The 23,510-nt window shown below is 43.2% G+C and overlaps 1 protein-coding gene across 18 annotated transcripts in view; it reads left to right on the forward strand.

The window, feature by feature from the left end:
* FRAS1 (Fraser extracellular matrix complex subunit 1) overlaps positions 1–23,510 on the forward strand; it is a 293,322-nt gene that overhangs the window by 157,332 nt on the left and 112,480 nt on the right. For all 18 annotated transcript variants that reach the window (XR_010601697.1, XR_010601696.1, XR_010601695.1 and 15 more), the window contains 8 exons: positions 9,020–9,172; positions 11,173–11,319; positions 15,875–16,021; positions 17,412–17,552; positions 17,842–17,982; positions 18,697–18,837; positions 19,432–19,702; positions 20,821–20,905. Coding sequence is in view for 15 of the 18 variants with exons in the window: in XM_065597477.1 (XP_065453549.1) it covers positions 9,020–9,172; positions 11,173–11,319; positions 15,875–16,021; positions 17,412–17,552; positions 17,842–17,982; positions 18,697–18,837; positions 19,432–19,702; positions 20,821–20,905 (1,226 nt within the window). In the remaining 3 variants the exon portion in view is untranslated. The remainder of the gene's footprint in view (positions 1–9,019; positions 9,173–11,172; positions 11,320–15,874; positions 16,022–17,411; positions 17,553–17,841; positions 17,983–18,696; positions 18,838–19,431; positions 19,703–20,820; positions 20,906–23,510) is intronic.

Raw genomic sequence — 23,510 nt, forward strand, 5'->3', positions numbered from 1 at the left:
TGCTATGTTCATCCCCTGAGGTCGTTGCCCTGAACTCAATTTCCATACCAGGAAGGGCACTGTCACAAGCTCCACCCCAGAGAAAGACGCAATCATAGGTGGTCATAATGCCCGAAGGGGCCTTCGGCGGCTGTTGACAAGAGAGTAGTATCCCCGGGGAATCAGGAACAGCGTGGTGGGCCAGCAGCCAGGAAAACTGCTTTACTGCTGCATAGAGCTTCAGAAAGATGAATTAAGAACTCATCCCATGATTCTGAGAAACAGCTTATCAGGCCTTACAGGAATATTGGCACAGCTGGGTTTGATGTGTGCACTTTTGAGAGATAGAAGGATGTATTCAGAGGTTACGCTCTGTGGGTACTGTATACATGCACTTCAGCCGATCATCAGAAGCCGCTAATTGCATTTACCTGTTTAAAAAAGAAAAATCTCATTTAATCCATCATGCAGACGAGGATAAACATATTCTGGGAACAGTTCCAGTCACTTCTGAGCTGTAATGCGTCTCTGTATTTATTTAGTTTAGTTTATCAAAGAAAAGATAGAGCTTGTGAGGCCTTTGGCAGCACTGAGAGGTTCCAACAAAGATAAATGATCTGAAGAAAGGAAGAGGAAAAAATGCAATAGACAATAAGTAAATCTATTCAAGGACTATCATTCTCATGTTAGTCCTGACTCCCCACTCCCACCCACCCCCAACATAGACTTTTTTTTTTCCAATATAAGACTTGTTGTTTCTTTGATCTCAACTTCCAGGCCTACTTCTTTTTTTTTTTAAGCAGATTTATTATTTTGCCTGGCCGCAGCAGAAATGGGAAAGGAAGGAACAATATAACTAAAGAGGGGAGAAATATCCAAAATGTATTCTACAGTTCTCTGAATGCGCACAAAGCTGGGTTACTTACCAATTTATAGAAAGAAGGAGACATGAGTCGTAATTTTGTTTAGCTAAAGCCTGCAGCTGAATGATTACAGTGAATGACACCTATGAAAATAATTCAGCATTTCAAATAGTTAAAAGCTATATTGGATAATGGGGTGGAGAGTATGCTGAAAATATTTGTGGATGACACCAAGCTGGGAGGAGTTGCAGGCACTTTGGAGGACAGGATTAGAATTTAAAATGACCTGGATAAATTGGAGAATTGGTCTGAAATCAACCATATGAAATTTAATAAAGACAACTGCAAAGTACTTCGCTTGGGAAGGAGAAATGAAATGCACAATTTCAAAACAGGGAATAACTGGCTAGGTGGTAGTACTGTTGAAAAGGATCTGGGAATTATAATGGATTGCAAATTGAATATGGTCAACAATGTGATGCAGTTGTGAAAAAGGCTAATGTCGTTCTGCGGTGTATTAACAAGAGTGTCGTATGTCAGACACGGGAGGTAATTGTTCCACTCTACCCGGCACTGGTGAGGCCTCAGCTGGAGTACTGTGTCCAGTCCTGGGTACCGCGCATTAGGAACGATGTGGACAAACTGGAGAGAGTCCAGAGGAGAGCAACAAAAATGAAAAACAGCTTTAGAAAACCTGACCTGTGAGGAAAGGTTAGGAACATTGGCACGTTTAGTCTTGAGAAAAGAAAACTGAGTGAGGGGAGGGAGAGAGAACTTGATAAGTCTTCAAATATGATAAGGGCTGTTAGCAAGAGGATGGTGATCAATTGTTCTCTTCATCCACTGAAGGTAGGACAAGAAGTAATGGGCTTAATCTGCAGCAAGGGAGATTTAGGTTAGATATTAGAAAAAACTTTCCAACTGTAAGGGTCGTCAGTACTGGAATAGCCTTCCAAGGGAGGTTGTGGAACCCCCATTGTGAGAGGTTTTTAAGAACAGGTTAGACAAACAGGTGGTCTAGGTCAGGATGGTCTAGGTTTATTTGGTCCTGCTTCTGCACAAGGGGCTGGACTTGATGACCTCTCTAGGTCCTTTCCAGCCCTACATTTCTATAACTTCTATGATTTCTCTGTAAAGTTTCAGAGAATGTAAAAAATGTGCTTGGTTATAACACTGTTACTCCAGCTCACTAATCTGATTGTAATTGGAGTTACATCACACCAGAACTGGTATAACACAATAGTGAATTTGCTCCATTGTGTTTGCTTGGGGCCTGGGTCTTCAGTGTATGTAAAAGTGTATCTTTTGTGGTGCTGAATTCTTTTTCTTTTGAAACCAGTTTGAAGCATTAATTACTTATTTAGGTTCCTAATCCTACATATGGATCTACTACCACAGACTCCAGCTGATTCTGGTGTAGGATTAGCACCTTAGAAAGCTCATTAGTGTGTTATGCTTTGTAGCTCTATGCAGAGAAATCCTTTATTTCCTCCACTTTATTTTTCCATTACTTTTCATTGTGTTCTCTCTAGCAGATCCCCCTTGAATTGTCATTCCTAGCTGTAAGATTGACTGGAAAGAATTAGTAACATTTATCACGTCAGGATTAGTCTTGGGAATGGTTTTCTTTGCCTCTGGTTTGTGTGTATGTTTTAATTGCCCCCTGTCAGCTCTATAAGTTTGGTAAAGTCTTGTCGGATGGTAAGCACGCTGTTATTTTCATGTCCTTGGGCCCTGCGTGGCTTGGATTTGCCCTGGAGACTATTATTGGCAGTGATGCACGAGCCAGAAAGAACCCTGCTTGGTTTTCAGAGCTTAGGCTGTATATGAAACACGGGCAGTTGAAAGGACCATCATTTTCTTTCTAAACGAAGCCAAGTTTGATCTGGAAATCACTGAAGCGACAAGCATTGGCCCCACCCACAGGGCTGTTTTTACAGAATCAGTTCTCAGTACAACCACACTTCAAAGGCCCTATTCAAACCCACTGAGGTCAAAGAGTTTCAGTGGCCTTTGGCTCAAGCCCTAGAATAGGAGGGAAGTCTTAATAGTTACAGAACAGCAAAGAGGGGCAGGAGATCTCAGTTCTGTTCCCAGCTCTGCCTCAGTCTTGCAGTGTGACCCTGGATAGGTCACTTAGGCCCTTATCCTGCACCACAGAAGACAATGGTAGTTCTGCCAATGTCTTCAATGGCACAAGATGAGGCCCTTCATCTCTCTCTGCTTCTGTATAATGGGGATAATATTTCCCTGCTTCACAGTGTCAGCGGCGGGGAGGGCGCAAATGTAGGTAAAGTGCTTTGAGATCCTCTGACGAAAGGTGCTGTAGGAAGAGTGTTGCTATTGACTGACTTTTTAAAACATCTGTGGGTGGGTCTTTGAGGGAGATGTTTGTGGCCGGAGGGGATGTTGCTCCTTGTTCCAAAGTTCTGTCTAATATTAGAACAAATTGCACATGCTAATGGCCCAGTGCCCTGCATTTATGCTGTTGTTGCATCTCAGTCAGCCTCCTCACTCAACCCAGATTGAAATGTTACTCTCTACGTTTGCCTTTGCAGGTTATTAATGATCAGTTTGAGAGCAGCTGTCCGATAAAAGTGAACATCAGAAACCATTACATTTACATTACGTCCAATTTGCATTAATATCTGCAAGGTTTTTGACTTTGCTTCAAAAGCAATGTTTTTACAATTATCTATCCATCCATCATGATCGCTTGTTATTCCAGTCCCTCCCTGACCCTGGAGGCAGAATTTTGTAGTGACTTAAAGGGTGTACTGTGCATTGTAGCCTCGTCTTCTTCTTTTTATATCCACGGGCGGGAAAATATTTTGTGGAAGATTGAGAAAGCCAACTGTCAGGTGAAACTATTAACGTCTAGTGAATTTTATTGTTGCATTTGTTAATAATAATAATATAATTAATAAAATAGTGTTATGCTTAACACTGTCACAAAAATGCACTTCAGTTATCACAAGAGGAAAAAAGAACAGGAGTACTTGTGGCACCTTAGAGACTAACAAATTTATTAGAGCATAAGCTTTCGTGGACTACATATGCATCCGAAGAAGTGGGCTGTAGTCCACGAAAGCTTATGCTCTAATAAATTTGTTAGTCTCTAAGGTGCCACAAGTACTCCTGTTCTTCTTTTTGCGGATACTGACTAACACGGCTGCTACTCTGAAACCTGTCAAGAGGAAAAAAGGCTCAAATATTTTGAAGCAGAAGTGGGTTTTCAAACTGTGGTCCAAGGTATCAAAAGTCTCTGCGAAAAAGCTTCCGAGGAATGTACAGGTTACCTGGGGGCTGTGTGGGGCAGTGCTAGTATGCTGGATTGAGACTCCTGAGATGTTGGGTGGACAAGTCAGTTTTCCTGTCTGCAAAATGGGGATAATGATCCTGATTTCCTTTATAAGAGCTTTGAGATCAATGGATGGAAACTGCCATATAAGAGCTAGGAATCATTTTCAGGTGTATGTTTGGATTTTTAGCTGTTTCGAATCCAATTTTAGGTGTTTTTATTTTTCCAAAATTTGACAAAGATTACTTGACATTTTCCAACGACTAGTAAAAGTTTTTGTTTGGCTTCAGAAACCTTGGAAAGTTTCACCTTCACTAAAATTGCTGTCCTTCTGGTGAAATCTCACTTTCTCCTTTACTTGTGGGAAGGAAACCCCTCAGGGTTTCTTCAGATTTCTTCAAGAGTATTCTCAAATACTTAACGGAAGTCCCATGAGAAAATCACAGGAAAACCTGAGGTCTCATGTGGTGGAAGAGCCTGAGAATTCAGAGACCAGGTTCACCTGGGCATTTTGCTAACCTATAAACCTTCAACCATCAAAGGCTTCCGAGAAGAACTGATAGAGAAGATGACTGACATGGTGATGGAATTCAAGACAGCTCTTGATCTTGGTCACCTCAGTTTCCACAGGGATGGCACCTCTGATACAATAACCCTAAACCTTCTAGTTAAAGTTTCCATCTTGGCCATTCTCACAGGTAGTCTCCAGATCCACACATATAGTTGGTCAGCCCCCCGACTGGATCCTCAGGCTGGATGTGGACATAAGGGTCCAAGTTCTCAGCTGGTGTAAATTGGGATGCCAATTTATACCAGCTGAGGATCTAGGTGAAGAAACGCAAGAACCACCTCCCTGCTTTGGTCTGGGCTATTTTGTCTCATGCACCATTCCTCTGGAATTCCTCTCCTCCGTGTGTTCAGAGACGCTCCTGCTCTTTGTGGCAATATAAGCACTTCTCTATGAGACTGCCAAGATCCCATTAACTTGATAAGGAGCTGAGTGTGTTTGTTTATGGGCGAATGCCCCCTTCAGCATTTTCAAGAGTAAGGTAAAAAAGTTTTTTGTTTTTAGATGACCTTCTGACTAAACTTTATTGACTTTTCTCTTTGGATTCATTGTAAGTTGCTGTGGGAAGTTTGCATGATGACATGCCTGTGAATTACATGGTATTAGATTATTGATTTAATATAATGCCCTGTTCTTATCCCCATGTTCTCTGTTATCCTAATGGGTAAAATATGGGTAGGCATATGCAAGAGAAAATATATCCCCAGGAGCCCTTAAAAGGCTAGGTATAGCTAAACAACTCAACACAGGCATTTGCTAGCTTAGCTAATGGAGGAGTCAAGAGAGCATGGATGGTTCTGGGTTCTTTGAATTTTGGCTTCTCTGATGAGTCCCTGTTCTGTGTGTTTCACAAGGGAAGCGGTCGCCCCAGTGATTTAAGGCAGGTCAGCAGCAGATCACTTTCCAAGCGGCGGTGGGAGGGGGGTGTTTTCTTTACATTTCTAGTGAAAGACATGTGCATGGTGGTGGCTTGATAGGCTCTGGAGTGAAATCTTGCTGTAGCTGTTTTATCCTGCTCCCTCCCAGTAAGGTTTTGGTGGGGGACCAGGTGGAGAAAGAGGAGCCCTAGAGCCTGATGAGAAACAAGGTTAGTTAAGTTATTGGCTATTGTGAAAGCAGCTCTGTGAACGTGAGGAGGAGAATGAACGAGAGGACACTGGGACTATCATCAAGGTGACACCATCGTACTCTGAAGACTCAGTCTGGGATTCTGAAAGAGGCCTCACAGAGTAATGTACCTAACTCACATTGATTTTCAATGAGGGTTGAATGCCTGACTCCTTGAAAATGCCAGCCAGTATCACTCCTGGAGCTGAAGTCACATCCTAGATATACGGTGCGGGGAGGAGAGGTGTGAAGGGGTCAAGCAGAAGTAAAAAGACAAATATCGGTGTGGGGGTGATAGCAGGGGGCCGTTCAGAACTATAAGGAGAATACTCTGCTCCTTTTCCTTCTTAGCCCAAAGGGAGCCTGCTGTGAAAAATCTATATAACCTTTTACAATACAAAGTACCTTTGTTCTTCCTTTTCTCTGCCACTTGTTCCCCACGGTCCTTCGAATTCACCACAAGCCGTTGTCTTTCTGGGGGGAAGTCAACAGTGTGAGTGTTCTTTGAGCTCTACACGTTCAAAATATCGGGGGTGGATATAGGACTGATTTCTCAGGAAGCAACAGCTGAATTAAAGGAACTGTTTTAACATATAGGAACAAACACAGGCAGGCTATAAAGAGGAGAAAAAAGTGCTAGCACCCAGCTCTAAAGACACTTATACCTTTTAAATGTCTTTGGACTTTTCCAACATGAGAACAAAAAATTATTTAGATGAGAGTCTGGTTAATTGCACTCAGCAGGTACTTTTCTCTCTGTGTTAGTTCTGCATTTATCGGGTTTACCTGCCATCGATATTTATTCCATGCTCATCGCTATAGTATTTCAGTGCCTGGTGTACTGTATTTGTCTATTTATTGCACCTAGCCAACAATTATCACCATCCAATACAGACACTTGGAGACAATAGGACACTGATATTGTTTTGGTGGTAGGGTGAGTAAATGAATTACTAGGTGAATAGGGGGAGCATGAGAAATTTGTGAAACTTACTGGTGCTAATTTTAGTGCTTAAGGAGAGTGCACCTAGATGCTTATGATCTTACTTCTTTTACAAAAAACTATCCCACATAAATTACGTACAATATACCAACATGTATAATCATATGTACAGTACCTTAGTCCCTGATCCCCATAAACTCTGCAAGATAAGATATCTGGGACCATGCCAACAACCTCTGACTTCAGGGGGGGAATCTGTGGGGGTGCAGGGTCTGTCCCCTAGCATACAACAAATATATGGCATTACACACAGTATAGTGTGAAGCTTTGGGGGATATTTTATTAGTTCTTTTCACACACAGGATTCTGAAGCACACAATACACTAACCCTTGCATGTTGTGTATGCAGGATGGATGAGGTTTTCCATTGTGAATCATGGAACACTACAAGCATTACTTGGTCTTTACTATCAAGAAATGTATAGAAAAAGCAATTTCATGCTCTTAACCATAACATTTGTTCTCCTTTCCCTTTGGCTGTTAGGTCCCTATCTGTAAGATTGCGTCCTTGGGGCCGGGGGCTGTGACTTCTATGTTCTGTAAAGTGCCTAGTACACTTAGGGTTTTGTATTGCCTTTCCTAGGGTTTTACGCTGCCGGCCATCACCATAGGAGCACTCAGCACTCTTTAGGCACTAATTAAATAAATAAACAATAACGCCCCTACGTGCATGCACCACACTGCTTAAAAAGTTAATGACACAAAATACTAGTACCTCGTGCCAGAGTCTCAGGGAATGAAATGTGCAGTAGGTTAGCGGGTGAAGTAAGCAGTTACCTGAATGATCGGAAATACTGTATACTCCCGGGGTCAAATTTTGCCCTCAGCTGCACGTGCACATAGATCCCGCTGAATTCAGGGAGACTTGTGCATGTGTAACCGGGGAAGAATTCAGACAGGTTTTCAAAGGAGCCTAAGGGAGTTAGGCATCCCTATCCCAATGGAAATGGGTGCCGAACTCTCTTAGGCTCCTTTGAAAATCCCAGCCTCGTTCTTTAGAATCAAAACACTATAATTCTCAGTGAACGTTTCAGGAGAGACAAAGGACAGAAAGGTTAGTTCTCAGTAGAAATCTCATTATTACATTTCTTTCAAGACGGCCATTATTTCCCTGATAATTTTCTGAATTACTGTAATGAGGATTAATTTGGCGTCTAGGATACCTTGCGTTGACTTTGTGTAGGTACAAAAGGTTTGTTGTAAAACCTTTTGAAACCCTGAAGGTTCAGGGGAAGGTCAGGAGCCATTAATTGGAGTGCTGCTGAAAAAGAGGTTTGTAAGGCTGGCCAGTCCTACTGTGAATGGCACTCTTGGCTTGGCGGCTGGGCAGGCAGTGGTCTTTTGGGAGTGCCGGGTGGGAAAGCCTGGGCAATGTGAACCAGAGGAGAAAATTGATCCACTTGCTCCAATCATGCTCTTTTGGGGGCATAGAATCTGTACAGCCAGCAGCATCCTTTTTAGAAAGATTAATCTTAGGGGGAAAAAAAAGTGCCGGGGTCTTTTTAGGCGAGAGCTTTGAACCATCTTCGCCCATTACGGAGGAAGTGGGGAGGACACTTGAATTCAGCAAAAGGCACGTTCAAGCAGTGTGCTCGCTGTCTGATGCTAAGTAAAAAGCTGTAACACCACAGTGCCTGAAAATAACACAGAGTAAAAATGCGGGAGGAGGAGCAGTCCACTGGGCCTAATATTTGCTGAGAATGCCTCTTGCAAACCTGATCCCATACCCCTTTTGCTCCGAATGAGAGTTGTGCATGCAAAGTGCTCTTAATGTTACTTTTCCGAAATATATTCCTTGTGCTCTCTGGCTACGTCTACACTACCCGCCGGATCGGCGGGTAGCGATCGATCTATCGGGGATCGATTTATGGTGTGTAGTATAGACACGATAAATCGATCCCCGATCGCTCTCCCGTCGACTGCTGAACTCCAGCTCGACGAGAGGCAGAAGCAAAGTCGACGGGGGAGCCGCGGCCGTCGATCCTGCGCCACGAGGATGCGAAGTAAGTGATTCTAAGTCGACCTAAGATACATCGACTTCAGCTACGCTACTCTCGTAGCTGAAGTTGTGTATCTTAGATCGATCCCCCCCCTAGTGTAGACCAGGCCTCAGTGTTGTTGTCTCTGAGCAGGGCTGCTTTGCAAGATGATGGTCAGAAGCCTCCTTCATTGGTACCCGCTATTTCTTTTCTCTTTAGACTGTCATCCTTTGTGCCACCAGTGCGTGGCTGATCTCCACGACACGGGCAGCGTCTGCTTGAAATGCCAGAACGCCCGTCACTTGCTGCTGGGGGATCGCTGTGTTCCTGACTGTCCTGTGGGATCCTATGCAGAAAGCGGAGTCTGTAAAAGTGAGTAACACCTGGAGGTGGAGGTTTGTGGTGAGAGCTGCCCAGCTGCTCCCATGGAATCGCTTCTCTTGAGAGGGGTCCAGTGGGCAGGCGCTGAGCTAGGATTCAGGAAATCTCTGTTTGAAGCATGGCTCTGCAAGTCACTGCACCTCTCTGTCCCCATGTCCTCTCCCGCCCTTTGTCTGTTGTTAAATTGGAAGCTCGCTTTGAGGTAGGGACCGTATGTCTTTGTACTGTGCCTACCCCCATGGAGCCCTCGAGTCCCCAAGCACAGCTATTACACAGATAATACTAATTAATATACTGCAGATAGCAGGAAGTTTATGGGGAGAAGGGGGTTGGAGTATGGTTCTGTGTCAGCCTTGTGAAAGGTCCCCGCCTCATCCATTCAGTGTTGGCTGATGCAGTGATGTCACTTCTAGAGGTTGTTTTCAGGTAGGTGGGGCAGATTTTCCATATTCAAGGAACACGTTAAAGTGGGGTCACTTCAGATGTCCATCGCTAAGCTTCTATGATTCCTGTCTCTTCTGCTCTTGTGGTGGTAGCACAATTTTAGGAGCTTGATTGTCCAGGGGACCTTCTAGGCATGTGCCAAGAGGAGAGAAAACAAATTCTATTCACTAAGGTGGGAACTACTGGGACAGAAGGACACTAAACACGACGGTGAAATCCAGGCCCCGTTGAAGTTAATGGCAAAACTCCCACTGACTTCACTGGACTTCACTCTGTGTATAGATGTCAAGTGGGCACAGGACCCTGCATTAGTCTACGGTAGCATCTCAACTGAGGAAGGTTCTTACCTCTTGAAGCAGCCTCTTTTCTCCGTGCTCTTAGGAATCCAACAGAAAACCTGCCACCTGAAGCTGAGTATTTTCCCACTGTTTAGAATCTCCTTGCAGTTGATTGAGGCTCTTGCTGACTCAGAATCGCCAGAGGCAGTAATTCCTGCCAGCTCCAGAAAAGCTAGTCCGACTCCTTGGCTTGTGGGGGTAGTGTGTGGTAGGTGGTCAGCCAGCAGTGTTGGTAGTAGCATTTTCATGGTGCCTTGTGTCTTCTGGTCCATTAGCCCTTTTGTGCCCACCTTGGTACCTGCTGGTGCTTGAGTGGCACTTTTTGGCAGTCGTCTTTGCACCATTTTGCCTTTCTCTGCCTTTCTCAAGAGGACGTAAATCCATTTCCTATGAGAACTCCAGGATGTCCACCCACAGCTCGTCAAAGCCCAGTTCATCTTACATGAGACAAAGGATATTAGGGAGTGATAAAAGAGAAAGAGACCAAAAGAAGAAACATTATATATTTACATGTCCGATCTGGCCTCTTTGCAGGAGATGGGCACTTCCTAATCCAGACTAAATGTACAAGATGAGCACTGCAAAAACTTCTCTCTGCTGGCCCAAGATTTAGTTACAAGGTCGCTGTATCGTTATTTACCTAGCTCCACACTGACAGAGATATTAACTGTGTTTCTTAGTTTGTCTTAGCCTTCCGGCTAATGTAATTCACTCCATAGCGTTATAATATGTCCTCTAGTGGGGCATGCCTCTTGGAGGGAGGGGGGAATTCCTTCATCCTGGAAAGCCAAGTTTAGACAGAGCATTTCTGCCCTTGGGTGTAAAGGTTTCATGAATTACCCAAAATGTTCTGTTGTTCAAGCTATGTCAAAGTGTATATTACATTTAGTGTTAGCTTTTAAGATTCCTAACATTGCCTTGGACCAAATTCAACCTTGAATAAGGTGGGTATCTCCATGGATTTCTCTGTCCACTTGCAGTCAGTGATGGATTTGGCCCTTTACATTTAATGAAGGCACAGTTCTTTACTTACAGGACAGTCGGGAAAGCTGGAGATCCGACAGTGAGAACCTGTGTGCGTGTAGGAGTGGTGGGTGCTCTGTGCTCTGAGGATCAATCCGGTGATGTGCGCTTGTAAAGAACCTCTACAGACCTGCTTGAAGATTTGCTTTGGCGTGAATGGTATTTTCATTCTTTCTGCCCTCTCAGAGTGTCACTCCTCGTGCAAAACCTGCAGTGGCGGAGGCCCTTTCTCCTGCTCTTCCTGTGACTCCAGCCTCGTTTTGTCCCACACTGGCATGTGCACCTCAGCCTGTTTCCTAGGATACTACAGGGATGAGAGCCGGACCTGCAAACGTAAGAGTCTCCTGCCAAACACTCCCTCCTCTTCAGAATGCCCTTGCAAATGGTTTCTTGGCTTCTTGATCCCGTCTGTCCCGTCATGAAAAGCTTGTAACTATCAGGAAAATGCTGTTGGTGACATTATGGAGACCTTGAATTAGACTTAATAATTAAGGAGCATCACTATACCTGCAACAATGACTATGCAGAACAAGGGCCTAATTGCCTACTGCCTTGTATAGGTCTGTCATTTATGCCAGTGCAAAATGGGTTCAAAATGCTACCATTCTGTTTGGGCAGATTTCTGCAAGGTGCTTAGCACTCTAGCCACAATCCAGCAAAGCTCTTAAACATGCGCTTAACTTCAAGCATGTAAATAGTCCCATTTGCTTTAAGGGGTCAGTCCATGTATGTGTTTCAGTACTTTGCTGGCTTGGGACCAGACCGCGGAGCAGGATCAAAGCTTATGAGCACAAAGTGGATTCCACTCTTACTAACTTCTCCAGAAAACCCGCTCTCCAAATAGAAAGGCTTGCCAAGCCGCAGTGTCGTGCCAAACTCATGGATAGGCTTCTGTGGATGTCCTAAAACATCTGTTTTTCCCCTTGGGCTGTCCATTCACTAGCCTTATGAAACTAAAGCCCTTGCCAAATACAGATCTAGCCCCCAAACTTGAGTGAGACATTTATTTCTGTAAACAATCTCATTCCAACCACACATGTCTCATCTCCCAGTTTGCAAATAACTTTTTTATTGTATGTAAAATTTGTGGCTGGTGAAAACTAACGAGAGCCTTATGGCAGAGTGTGTTGATGTACAGAATTTGTGTATTCCAGGGGGGCACTCAGACCTGTTCAGGTGCAGTGTTAGTGATAACTCATCTAGAAATAGATTGATCTGCTGTGTTGGAGAACTACCAGTTAGAGATAACAAAAAATGTTTAATCAGAATCTTTGGTCTCTTTCCCTCCTTCCCCATTTGTTTTGATTTCACTACACTTTTGAAGAATCCATAGTTTTGAAAATACCTTAGATTAAAGCAAAGGAATGTGAAGTAGATCTATGTACTCCTTGGGTCTTGATATGTCTACTGGAGTGTTTGTACAGAAACAACGACACAGTCTTAAGAAGCTTTTCACAAAAGTGGTATGCATCTAAAAACAGTGTTGCAGAGCAATGCTGATAAAATAAATGGTATGTACTTGTTTTTAAATGCAGCTTTTGTTTTCCCCTTTGGGAGCAGTCTTTTTGGATAGTGTGACTACTATGTATTTTGAACTCCACAAATATTTTATCATTCATGGTCTTCTAATTCGTGGCTCTTTTAATGTAAAAATACATGACAAACACTAAATTAATGAAAGAACAGGAGTACTTGTGGCACCTTAGAGACTAACAAATTTATTAGAGCATAAGCTTTCGTGGACTACAGCCCACTTCTTCGGATGCATATAGAATGGAACATATATTGAGGAGATATATATACACACATACAGAAAGCATAAACAGGTGGGAGTTGTCTTACCAACTCTGAGAGGCCAATTAAGTAAGAGAAAAAAAACTTTTGAAGTGATAATCAAGATAGCCCAGTACAGACAGAATAGAATTCTCACACTTCTTATCAAACTGTCTGTACTGGGCTATCTTGATTATCACTTCAAAAGTTTTTTTTCTCTTACTTAATTGGCCTCTCAGAGTTGGTAAGACAACTCCCACCTGTTTATGCTCTCTGTATGTGTGTATATATATCTCCTCAATATATGTTCAATTCTATATGCATCCGAAGAAGTGGGCTGTAGTCCACGAAAGCTTATGCTCTAATAAATTTGTTAGTCACTAAGGTGCCACAAGTACTCCTGTTCTTTTTGCGGATACAGACTAACACGGCTACTACTCTGAAAACTAAATTAATGCTCGCCACACCTTTGTAAGGACCGATGAAATGAGACAAGTGCTGGCACATTTATAAATAGGTATTAGATGCTTTAAATAGACTTTTCTTTAGGGTATGTCTGCATTACCACTAGAGGTGTAATTTCAGATAGATGTACACAGGGTAGCTTTGATTGAGCTAGCGTGCCAAAAATAGCCATGAAGCCATGGCAACATAGTTTAGCTGGCCTATTACAGTCCTATCCTTGACCCTAAGTAAGTAGTCAGGTGGCTAGCCTGAACTGTCGCCCGCACTGCTGGGGCCTCACTGCTATTCTGAGTGCCTTTCATCAAAGCTAGTTCGTGTACATCTACCCAAGCTGGAAATGACACTTCCAGCTGCAATGTACATGTATCCTTGGAGACCTGATGTTTTCTCCCAGTAGCTACAGAGTTGTATGACATTTTTGGACCATATAGCAGCAAATCATTAGCTCAGTTGTCATGAGTGACAAAGTAGGCGGTTTCTCCGAGTTTTAACAAGACACCAGGGAAAAAACAGGTATTTACAGCTAATCTGTGCTTTGAGTTTTTCAAATTTAGGACTCAAAGTGAACTTGAACCAAGAACAAGTGCACATGCACCCCCCTAAATAAGAACCACTGAGTTTCATAGATCTCTACTTTCCAGCCACACTGAACTCATTCTCAAGCCTGTGAGAACTTTGGGCCATAAAAGCGACCAGTTGAGCTTGATCCTTTGGACTTATGGGGCCATATTTCCAGAAATTTGCCTGCATGATTATATGCATAAAATTGTACTTGCATTTGCATGAGCAGATGCCATGATTGTGTTTGAGATAATTGTGTGCTCAAATAACCAGTTATGTTTCTAGCTGACCGTTTGGGTGCATAATTGTTGCATTTGCTAGCACAGCTTTGGTAACTGTGCATGCAAGTTAGGTGTGCAAATCCACACGATTTTTGCATGTGTGTTTCTGAAAATATGCCCTTTGATGTGCATTGTACCCCTCCAAGTGATTGCTCACCATTAAAAGTACGGCAGGTCAGTATCCTAGTGGGTTTTCTGCCCATTGGCTAGATGCTACTAGGGGTACGTCTGTACAGCAGAAAAGACCTGCAGCAGCAAGTCTCAGAGCCTGGATCAACTGACCTGGGCTTGCACTGCAGGGCTAAAAATAGCAGTGTAGATGTTTGGGCTTGGGCTGGAGCCTGGTCTCTGAAAGCTGATGTGGTGGGGAAGGTCTCCAGTCTGAGGCCAAACATCTATACAGCTATTTTTAGCCACCCCCAGTCCGAGCCCTGTGAGCTCGGATCAGTTGACCCAGGCTCTGAGATTCACTGCTGTGGTTTTCTGTCTGTGTAGTTGTAGACGTACCCAAAGTCGCTTTCCACTCTTTTGTAGCACTTTGCTATTAAAGCTTTGCTGTGGGATCAGAGAAGCATAGAATATCAGGGTTGGAAGGGACCTCAGGGGGTCATTTAGTCCAACTCCCTGCTCAAAGCAGGACCAACACCAACTAAATCATCCCAGCCAGGGCTTTGTCAAGCTGGGCCTTAAAAAACCTCTAAGGAAGGAGATTCCCTAGGTAGCCCATTCCAGTGCTTCACCACCCTCCTAGTGACATAGTGTTTCCTAATATCCATCCTAGACCTCCCGCACTGCAACTTGAGACATTGCTCCTTGTTCTGTCAAGGATAGCCAAGAGCTGTGCCATTCATGTTGAATGCACCTGCATTCGGCTGAGAAATTCAGACTCACAATATTGTGGAGTTGGAATGAAATATTTTGAACCTCTGCGGGTTGCACCTTGTCCAGCTGAATCATCAGATTTTACTTCCTGTTTCTATAAACCAGCAAGCAGGGGCGGCTCCAGGCACCAGCTCTCCAAGCACGTGCCTGGGGCGGCAAGCCACGGGGAGGGGCGGCCTGCCAGTCCCTGCGAGGGCGGCAGTCAGGCAGCCTTAGGTGGCGTGCCTGCGGGAGGTCCCCAGGCCCGGGGATTCAGCAGCAATTCGGCGGTGGGTACGCCGAAGCCGCGGGACCGGCGGACCTCCCGCAGGCATGCCGCCGAATCCGTGGGACCGGGGACCTCCCGCAGGCGTGCCGCCGAAGGCAGCCTGCAACATCCCACATTTCAAGCTAAATGTAAAACAGTTGGTGAAACACTTAAGTGAAATTCTCTGGCCTGTGTTATGCAGGAGGTCAGATGATCCTGATGGTCCCTTCTGGCCTTCAGAACTCTGAGTCTATGAATACAAACTGGAAGGGTTAAATGTAAGTTGCTCAAGGTGGAAGGAGAAAAATGCTTGAAGAACACCTGTATACAGGGATTTGAATTCAAGTCCCATGTTTGACCCTGGTGGTTCGCCAGATTATTAGTACACAAACTCTGTCCATCTGGGGAAAGCAATGTTTTAAATTGCTCTCAAGTGGCCTCTTTTGGTAGATACTCAGAGCAACATTAAGTCCTATGTGGAGACATGTCCAGAACTCCCTTTTGGATAGATGGAGCCATGAAGCAGGGTCTGGGGATGGTAAGCAGGGAAAGCTATGGAGAGTTACCCCAGCAGATTCTCCAAAGAGAACATTCAATAGCGAAGCTTCAGGTAAATCTAACACCATTTGACTAGTGCTTCAGTAATTGCAGGGATTTTTTTTTCTTAATTTCTCTACAGCTTGCAGTGTCCACTGTCTGAGTTGTGAGTCGGCCATGGGATGTACATCATGCAGAGACTCGACCAAGGTTCTGTTATTTGGTGAATGTCAGTATGAAAGCTGCACTCAGCAATATTATCTTGATTACTCCACCAAGACTTGCAGAGGTGAACAATGCATATTTTCTATTTAAAAATAACAGTTAGGATGGCTGCAGAATGGTCTGCCTTGGTGGTCTATTACTGAACAGATTTTTTTCTGTTATCTTTTTTTCAGCAGTCCTCTGTCACATACTTCAGTTTTCAGTAAACAAAAAAATCCCCAAGATTATTACAAACCCTTCCTTTGTAAATGATTTAGTAAGTGAGCCATCAGACTTTCCAAGGGTCAGGTTTTGCAATTCATTCAGTCACGACTCAGTTGAATAATGAATGAGGTTAACATTTTAAATCTTTTTGTATTAAGCACATGTAGGGTCTTGTATATTGACCTGAGTATCTCTGGCTTGTAAATACTACATCCCTGAACAACAACAAATATTGAGAAAGATTTGAGAGATTTCCAAAACTCTCCTGGATAATATTCCATACTGGAAATGTAGTTTGAGGATGATGTAGCTTTAACATCTACCACCACCATCCAAAGCACTATTGCAAATCGATTGTTATTCGATAGTTATTTCTAGCTGGCTCTCTCTATGCCTCATTTAACTAGGTAGTGAGAGTCTGATGATATTTCAATACTGTAGAGAAGCAGTGTGTAGGGCACTGGACTGAGCTCTGCCACAGATCTGCCATGTGACATTGGGCAAGTCACCTCACCTTTGTAGGCCTTTGTTTCCCCTCCCCTGCATTGTCTATCTTGTCTACTTAGACTATAAGCTTTTGAGAGTGGGGATTGTCTTGAATGATGTATTTGTACAGGGCCTAGCACCACAATTCCCCAGTCGAGGTGCTGCGGTACTACAAATAATATTATAGGCCATATTATGCCCGGATGGACACAGACAAATGCACACAGCCTCCACTAAAGGCAGCAGGAGCCAGGCCTGGGAATCTGAAGGTGGAATTGGGCCTAGCTATATTTGCTATGTTTCTGGCCTGAGGTCTCTCCTCTATTAGTGACCTTCCTCTTTGGTTAGTATGAATTGGGATCCTAGGATTCCCAGTCTGTGCAAGATAAGAGACTGAGGATTTTATGTGGATAAATACTAATGCTTAGCATTAGCAGATAAGGACCCACTGGTGCCTAAGGGAGAAGAGCAGACTTCTCTCGCTGCGAAGCTGTATCACTGATAAGAAGGTCCAAACACTGAACAATACCTGTGTTGAATGTAATTAGGGAATGTTAAGCCAAAGAGAGGAATTCTTGTTGTTAGAAGAAGGCCCCGCATTAGAAATCTTTCTGATCTTCCATCTATTGCGCTGTCCTTGCTTTAACCTTCGCTGCTCGGGATTTGGCTTCCGCAGCTGCTAGCTGCCTAATGTGTTAAACGCTTGTACAGCGCTGGATGTGCACGCAGAAGGCTGCCCTACTTTGACGTTTGCTTTATTCTAGAGTGCGACTGGAGCTGTAATGCTTGTAAAGGCCCCGCGAGGACTGACTGTCTGCAGTGCATGGATGGCTACATTCTGCAGGATGGGGCCTGCGTTGAACAGTGCCCGTTAGCTTTCTACAGGGAATCAGACACATGCCAACGTAAGTCTCTGTGAAACTGCTTTTAGCTATCACTGCAGTGCCATACTTCCCTCTTTCGTTTTCGAGTCTGTCTCTAATTTTCATTTGTGTGTACAGCAAGTTTTTGATTTTGAAGGCATGCCCTAACTTCAGCCTCCAAGCCCCCTACATGCAATGTATCTCTGTAGACACATAGGTATTAATGTACTAGACCCAGCCATATATCGCTTTTGTGCAGGCAGCAATAAAAGGCCTAGTTGCTAGTACGTAGATGGTAGTTAATTCTTTTGGTTTTGCAAATGTTTTTCAGGATGTGATGACCATTGCCTCCAGTGTCACCATCCAAAGGAGTGCGCTCGCTGCGAAGCTCCTTTTCTCCTCTTGCAAACACATTGTGTCCTGGACTGTGGGAAGCGATACTATGCAGACCGTACAGAACAGAAATGCACAGGTGAACAGAACTGGTGTGAGAAGGTGGGATGGGATTGAGTTTGCAACTCTTTAAACACTGTGAACTGTTAATTCTCACTTAGGCAAACAGAGAGCACCGCTGACATGCAGTGATATGAAACTCATTGCTGACTAGGTGAAATCAGACTGAGAATTAAGGAATAGGCTATGCCTACCCTGGAACCCCCTTATGATGAGTTTGAATAGAGTGAAATTCCCCCAAACAGCAACTCTGGTTTTAGTGAACCTCTACTTATGACATTTGCCCATAATAAAAATAACATTTACTGTTATGTAATAGATCCACTCTATTATAGCTTTCTACGGTATGTTCAGATTAGCTAGTTGTGCAGGATCTGAGTACATGGCCAGATTTTTCACATGTGCGAAGCTAACCGTGGTTCCACTTAAAACATTCTTCTGTTTTGAAAGATTGTCAGTTTGAGAGAGCTTCCCTATGTTAAATGGGGGATACTAGTAGAACCAGCAATGAATCTGACCCTAGTAAAAGCTTCCTCCCAAGGACACCCAGTCTCTGTGTATTTGTAAATGGGTGTGTTAGCACTTGTAGATACAGTTCGGGTCGTTTTTTACCATTAGGCAAGGTAGTAATGGGAGTAGTTGTTTCCTAATCTAAGAACCGGGACACCTGCACATATCAGTTCTTGCATTGTTTGTGGTGGCTAATGAGCTTGTGCCTTCCCATCCATCTCAGCTTGCCCCGGGGGATGCTTGGAGTGTGACAATGCCAGTGAGTGCCATCTCTGTGATGCCACCATGTTTTTGAAGAATAAGCTTTGTGTTTCTTACTGTGGTCATGGTTTTTATGGCAACACCAGGACCAGAGAGTGTGAAGGTGAGTTCCTCCCATGGTGGGTAAGGGAACTTAACTGGTGTTTTTCTGACAGGTTTATGGGTCTAGAGGTAGCACGTGTTTAGTAATATTTTTTAAACCCAAGTTTTGTACAGACCCTCCATGTTGTTCACGGACTGGCTATTAAAAGGAGCAGAAAGCTAGTTCTCTGTAATGTTTCTTTTCAGGAAAATGCATGCAGCCGGAATTCCAAGTAAAGTTAATTGGTATAGTTAGGGATAATTCTCTTCCCCCAGCCCCGTCTCCCATCATTAGTGGATGCAGAATAAAACCCAGGTGGGAAAAATACATTACTGAGGAAACAATAAGACATAGCATTTTATATGTACAAAGCACCGTGTAGACACGAACTAATTAATACCCCTGTGGGGGAAGGTCAGTAAGTGGTGTTATTCCCGTTTTACAGATATGGATACTGAGCTAAGAGTGACATTAGGTGATTCTGGTGTAGTATCTAGCAGAGGGCAGCAGCAAACATGCACATCTTAGGAGGACAGAGAGACAAATAAACATAGCCTCCGATTATGTAGTGAGAGCATGTCTTATGTATTAATGATGTTTTCCCCTTGTTTCTAGCCAGCACAGATACGTCTGTTTCCCAGGTGAATGGTTCACTCACAGTAGGGATTGGTGGGGTAAAGCCACTGGACTTGTCCTTCATGGATGCACGTGACCTAGGTGACCGAGATGGAGAGCTGCTGTTCCATGTGGTCAGCTCTCCCACCAATGGCAGGCTAGTGATCATGGAGAATGGGAAAGATGTGCAACTGGACAAGGGTGACCACTTCAGTTGGAAGGATGTGAAGGAGAAGAGAGTCCGCTTTGTGCACAACAGAGAGAAATCCAGGTGACTGAGCGTGTCTTTGTTTTGATCTCTTGGCCTTGCAAAGATGGATGCATCTCGAAGAGTTACTCACCTGTCAGTTGGCAGAGCACTGTAACTGCTTTCTGTGAGGTGCATTGCAATGTTTTCCATCACTGCGTCAAAGCTGCTGTACCATGGTATCACAGACTGCACATTTCCCTCCGTGTTTAGAATAGCAGATAACTCTGATCCAGCTCCCATTTAATTGAATGAGAGTTTGCTGTTGGATTCAGTGGGAGCAAGTGTAGGTCCTATGCTTGGGATACGGTGATGGTGGTGGTAAATGTTGATATTTTAATGGTGGTTGTGGTATTTAGTTATCTGATACCTACAGGGAAATATTCAAATAATTATGTAGATCCACATCCCAGCATGACCTGCGCTCAGCCACTACTGACATCAGGCACTCAGTTTTTAGGTCCTGACTGTATGTTCCATTACTTCATGTATAGAACCTGGGAGTGTTCAGATCCGAAATGTTTGAGGAAATTGCATCTACTGACTGCCACTTGTATGTGCCAGAATGAGACCGAGCGCCAAATTCCACACTCTGTTACACCACCTTGAAACCAGAGTAAGCTCTAGTGTGAGGGCTGGAATCAATGGAGTTATTCCAGTTTTACACCTGTGTAACTAAGAGCAGAATTTGGCCCATTGTTTTCAATAATAATTTTGCACTTTCAGAGCACTCTTCATGTGAGAATCTCAAGGCACTTAAAAATGTTAGCTAATTCTGAATAGATAAGGGGCAGGAGCGGGTGGTTTTCTATTGAGCTAGAGATTTCTTTCTGCGTGGTCTTCAAAAAGTCACTTAAGTGCTTTTGAAAATCCCACCCAGTATTCTTTAATGAAGACTAGTTTATTGAATTTTGGACATACTGGCTTACTGTGAGTAATAATAGGCAAAGGGAAATTGGAGTATATTATGTACTGTGAATGCACTTCACTAAAGATACTATATAAACCCAATTGCAGAAGTATTAAGTTCACTAATCTATGCATTACTCTTTGAATATATAGTATTTTATCTTTCTTCTGTTCCACGAGCACATTTCATCCATTAATAATATTCTATTTTTATGGGGGGGGGACTTGTTTAGGAAAGGTCAGTTTTCCTTGAAGGTCAGCAATCAGCGGTTCTTCTCCCAGTTAGAGATGATCACCGTGCAAGCACTGTCGACACAGGTAATATAACAAAGCTGAAGAAATCCCTGATATTTTTATATAGATTTTACATGTACAAGAGAAACTTGGTATCTTGTAACAATAACCAATGAACCTGAGTAAAACTCAGTCGATTTGAATTTCTTCAAGCCAAAGAGGTTTTACCAGAGACACACAGGACTGGATTTTCCTCTCATTTACATTGGTATGAATTAGAAGTAGCTCCATGTAAATTAATAGAATTACACCATGTAAAAACAGTTTAAGTGAGAACAGAATTTGGGCCACTGAGTACTGTGGTTCTGGGCACAATTACTGTGGTATAGCAGAACAGCAGCTCTTCTAAGGTTAAGGTTGAGAGTCACTTACTGTTTAAAATATCCTTACGGTTAGTGGATGATCTAGTCCGGGGTAGGTAACCTATGGCACGCGTGCTGAAGGCGGCACGCGAGCTCATTTTCAGTGGCACTCACACTGCCGGGTCCTGGCCACTGGTCCGGGGGGCTCTGCATTTTAATTTAATTTTAAATGAAGCTTCTTAAACATTTTAAAAACCTTATTTACTTTATATATAACAATAGTTTAGTTATATATTATAGACTTATAGAAAGAGACCTTCTAAAATGTTAAAATGTATCACTGGCACGCAAAACCTTAAATTAGAGTGAATAAATGAAGACTCGGCACACCACTTCTGAAAGGTTGCCGACCCCTGATCTAGTCCTTTATTGCACTGCAACTGAGTCATTATTGATCTCTACAGTCGAATCTTTTGCACTTGAGAGCCTGTAGTTAGAGAGTCTGTTTCAGGGCTGCTGATTAAATACACTAATAAGAACAAACAGAGCAAAAGAGCTTTCTAAATGTCTCTGTAGTCATTTATGTATCCCTTAAATTGCTCACCACTTTTACTCATGTTGATCTTATAGTCCATGTTCCCATTGTATAGGATTATTTTACTATTATCATTATTTAATATCTATAGTCTGCTGTTGCCTAGAGGTCTCAATCAAGTTGGGGCCCCATGGTGCTAGGTGCTGTACAAACATATAGCAAAAGACGTTCATGCCCCCAAAGAGCTTACAGTCTGAAACACAAAATATAAAAGGTGGATGAGAGAAACAAGTATGTGAAAGGAGGACAGGGTTACACAATTAATTGGATGTTTTAGCACAGATTAGCTGGGTGCGCAATTCTTAGCCAATCAGTAGTGGTAATCACATTTTATACTCTTATGGGATCTGATTCTCATTTAAACAAAGGCTGTTTTACCCCACTCTAGCCAGTGTAAAGGGGAATGAGAATCATTAACTTTAAGGCCTCTTTATACCATCAAAGCAGTGTAAAACAGCCTTAGGGTTACTGAGAATCAGGGCCATAGTCTTTTAGTGTTGACTCTTGTCTGCCTTCCTCCGCACCCTTAATCATAATGAGTCATTTCAGAAATATATAAAAGTTCCTTTAATCTCTCCAGTTAGGCTCAGATTTCAAAGCTGTAGTGTTGTGTTTTAAGCTAATTATGTAGGACTACAACCAACTGTAACACAACTCCAAAGCAGAAATGTTGGCACATTGGACTACTGACATCCTCACTATGATTGGTGACCATTTTATTTATCTATTTAGTGTTCCTGGTATGGAATAAATCCTCCAATTTGAGTTGTTTTTTTCTTTTTGGGGGACACATAGTCTCTTGATCCTGTGAAGTCAGTAGGAATTCAGCATCTCGCAGGGTTGGGCCCTTAAACTTGAGGATTAAAAAAAAAAAACTTGATTGTGTTTTCTTGCTTTTAAGCATTATTTTCTGTGTGGGCTAAATTAATACCTTACACAATAGGTTACACAACTCAACAGTGCTCCTTACAATAAAGAACTAGATAACTAATTTGAAACTGGTAAAATGTGGACTGTAACCGGACTTCTTCCCAGGTTGTGTAATGTCTTCAAAATAGAGGTTAGGTGCCCCTTGGCCCTGGAGTTAAGGCTGTTGTGTAGCCAGGTCGGTCCAATCTATAAATTGAATTTGTTTTCCATAAAACATATGTTTGAGCATTATTTGGTGACCTGGTACTTTGCGCAGCAAGAAAATATTTCACTACAGGCCTAGTCTTACAACTGTTGAAGTCAGTGGTAGAACTCCCATTGGTTTGAGTGGAAGCAGAGTAGAGACTTAGGTGAGCTAGGATTAGAGGTCTGATCCAAAGCCTGTTGAAATCAGTTCCATCTCCATTGACTCCTGAGGGTCAGGCCCTAGGGTCTGTGTCTGTACAAGCACTTCATACAATAGCTGCGGTGAAGAGTTTAAGAATGCTCTTGACTGATTCTTTTGGAGACAATGGGCCAAATTCAGTCCTGGCCTAAGGAGACATGATTCTGTTGACTTCAGTGCAAGTTGTACCTACTTATGCCCACGCTGAATTTAGTCCAAAGTCTGTGATGCTCAATTCTCATTTTGTCTGCTGGACGAGAGATCAAAAGCCCAGCCAAGTGGAGGTGGGTTTTTGCTTTATTATTGTTAAGACTCACTTCTTCACCAGCCGAATAACAAAACCCTGGGCATTCCCATGTTACTCCATTCAGTCACTTCCACTAAGAAGCTTTACCATAAGCTGAGGCCTCCCAGACA

The sequence above is a fragment of the Chrysemys picta genome, chromosome 5 (genome assembly GCF_011386835.1).
Source record: "Chrysemys picta bellii isolate R12L10 chromosome 5, ASM1138683v2, whole genome shotgun sequence".
Taxonomy (NCBI): domain Eukaryota; kingdom Metazoa; phylum Chordata; order Testudines; family Emydidae; genus Chrysemys; species Chrysemys picta.